Source organism: Sinocyclocheilus grahami, unplaced genomic scaffold, assembly GCF_001515645.1.
Source record: "Sinocyclocheilus grahami isolate Dianchi unplaced genomic scaffold, SAMN03320097.WGS_v1.1 scaffold115.1, whole genome shotgun sequence".
Classification (NCBI taxonomy): Eukaryota; Metazoa; Chordata; class Actinopteri; order Cypriniformes; family Cyprinidae; genus Sinocyclocheilus; species Sinocyclocheilus grahami.
Genome location: NW_015505294.1, coordinates 236746 through 239628, shown reverse-complemented (window position 1 = coordinate 239628; position 2883 = coordinate 236746). Strand labels below are relative to the sequence as shown.

General features: G+C 34.7%; 1 protein-coding gene across 1 annotated transcript in view; it reads left to right on the top strand.

Annotated features, from left to right (window-relative positions):
* Positions 1-2883, top strand: part of LOC107589309 (F-box only protein 31) — a 20088-nt gene extending 17205 nt beyond the window's left edge. The window contains exon 9 of the mRNA XM_016277703.1: positions 2513-2883. Coding sequence (XP_016133189.1) covers positions 2513-2735 — 223 coding nt within the window. The 3' untranslated portion in view covers positions 2736-2883. The remainder of the gene's footprint in view (positions 1-2512) is intronic.

Here is a 2883-nt window from a genome sequence, read left to right as displayed (position 1 = left end):
TGTCACAGGTATATTTTTCATCTGTAAATGTTAGAAAGTCATGCAAATATGTCCATTTTGCTAACAGGAGTGGGCGAGGCTTACGCGAGTGAACAAGCCCTGCTGCGCGCATGCACGCTAAACAGACGGCGCGCAATCGAATAGGAGCGCAATAAGCGTGTAATGTTCCAATGTTCTGCTATCTGTTCTGCAAAGGTACAGTTGTCATAAAACCAGAGAGAGCCTTTCTGCTTGGCTAGAAACTGTAAAAAAAAAAAAAAAAAAAAAAATTCAAAAAATAGGGTTCCTATTAGTCATTTTTAGAGGAACTCAGCTTAGTCTGACAGTTAGCCTGCTTTAGACCAGGTTAGTTTCCCAGCATACGTTGCCACAGTGACTGAAGTTGATCTATGTTAAATTTGCTTTATGGAACCAAATCATTTGACGATGAGCCAGACTAACTGAAATAAGCCTGGCTTATTTGGTAAACTTGTTTTATGAAACGGGCCTCGAGGCATTAAAAGTGATCATATTTTTTCCATTGCATCGTATTGTCTCGAATCGCATTGTGTTGAATCGAATCGAAATCGGTTCGCAGTGCACCGTAACAGGGGTGAATCGTATCGCATCGGTAGCTGCTTCATATGTATCTTTAATGTATCGTATCATTGGCTATGCATCGAGATGCGTATCGTATCGGCCTGAGTCATGAGATGCACATCCCTACTAGGGATGCATCGAGCCGATAGTCAAGATCGGTATCGGCTCCGATATTGCCATTTTCTGTCGGATCAGGTATCGGTCAGACGAGACCGATCCAAATACGATATTGTGCGTGTACTATTCTGTTATTGTCAAGCCACAAAAACATTATAAAGCACCATAAAGTTTTCATGCACTATATTTCAAGTGTTCTGAAGTTTTCCATAGTTTAATGTGAGGTACAGATGAATATTTAAGTCAAGTTCATGTAAACTCTTCTGTCCGCAGCGGCTGTCTGTCATCCTCCATTCAGCATTCAAACTGCGTGTTGCGTTCGGTTACGACAGTCAAGACGATGAAACTCTTCAAGAGCACACAATAACTGAGATTTAATACTGTTAAAAAGAAAAGGCTCAATAAAATATCACACAGATTTAATACACTATGCATCAATAGGCTATCTCTTCCCTTTTTTATGACTCCGTGTTGCTTCAAGCGCATAAGCGCTTTGTGCCGCTCTGTATTGGAGCCATACCCTTTCGTATTATACTTTGCTCAATGGAAGATTATTAATAGTCTTTTTTTGTTCTGTTCTATCAATCATATGTTGCTGCCTTCATTACTGTGCTATGCATTTAAAATAAATGTGTTTTAATTTTATAGTGTATATATACAGTGGGTACAGAAAGTATTCAGACCCCCTTAAATTTTTCACTCTTTGTTATATTGCAGCCATTTGCGCTACTTGTTTTTCATTAATGTATTTTACAACAATACAAAGAGCATACACAAGACTGTAACATTTTTTTTTATTATTATCTTTTATTTGTTCCCCACTAAATGATGTTGTTTCTGTAAATGTTTAGTTAAATTTTTTTATAGAATTGTGCACCCATGATTTTTCTAGAATAACTTTTACTGCTGAATTATCCACTGACCTAGTTTATAATAGTATTTTTTGTCATAGGTTATGATTATATATTTTTTTCGTTTGTTATTTTTCATTAAAATGAAATTGTCTATATTTAGTAGATTGTGTTTATACACACAAGAGTGATAATCAGGTGAACACACAGAAGTATAGAAATTCTACATTGATTTAAAAAAAAAAAAAAACTGTGCTGGTATCGGATCGGTTCTAAAAAAATTGTATCGTTGCATCACTAATACATGTTAAAAGTTATTACATTGTATTTTATATAAAATACATCAAATAGACATCATTTTTTAAATGAACTTTTTAAGTTTTTGTATGTATATAATTTATATGTAACTTAGAATTAAATATATAATATATTAATTTAAAAATATTAAATACACTTCTTGTAATTATTTTAAATGTTTATATACATTATTTTTTGTACTTTTTTGCCCCACTGTATAACTAATAAAATATAAAATTGACATGAAAATAATTTAAGTTTTTTTTTTTTACTTAAAACCCAATTACACATTAAATTTACAATTTATTATTCTAACTTTAAAAAACTAAATAATTAAATATATATGAATATAAAAGGAATGTGCTGTACACTTTAAAATATAATACAAAATATATTATTTTTTATTTTTCTTTAAATGGATGAAAAAATAGCTAACACTTTATTTTAAGGTGTCCTTGTAACACGTTACATGTACTTACTATTATAATAACAATAATTATGCATAATTACATGCAAGTAACCCTAATCCTAACCCTAACCATATAGTAAGTACATGTAGTTCATTCATATTACTCAGTACTTAAATGTAGAATTACACTGTAACAAGGACTCCTAAAAATAAAGTGTTAGTTTGTTTAATTATAATATGGATTTTCTTTGTGTTTCAGTTTTTATGGAACAGGCCTGATCGCCGGCCACGGCTTCACGAGTCCAGAGCGCACGCCGGGTCTGTTCGTGCTATTCGATGAAGACCACTTTGGCTTCATTTGGCTGGAGCTCAAGTCCTTCAGTCTGTACAGTCGGCTGACTGACCAGCTGTCCCACGCTCAGGCCCCCACCCTGGAGCGCTTCGAGGCCATGCTCCGCAACATGCAGTCATGGACATCCTGAGAGCAAACCTCACACTAGCTTTCTCATCAGGCACATCCTCTGGTATTACGCTCTGCACCGTCAGGGACCTCCCTGCTGACACACACACTCACACACTCTCACTATAACACACATACACACACACACTCTCACTATAACACATACACAC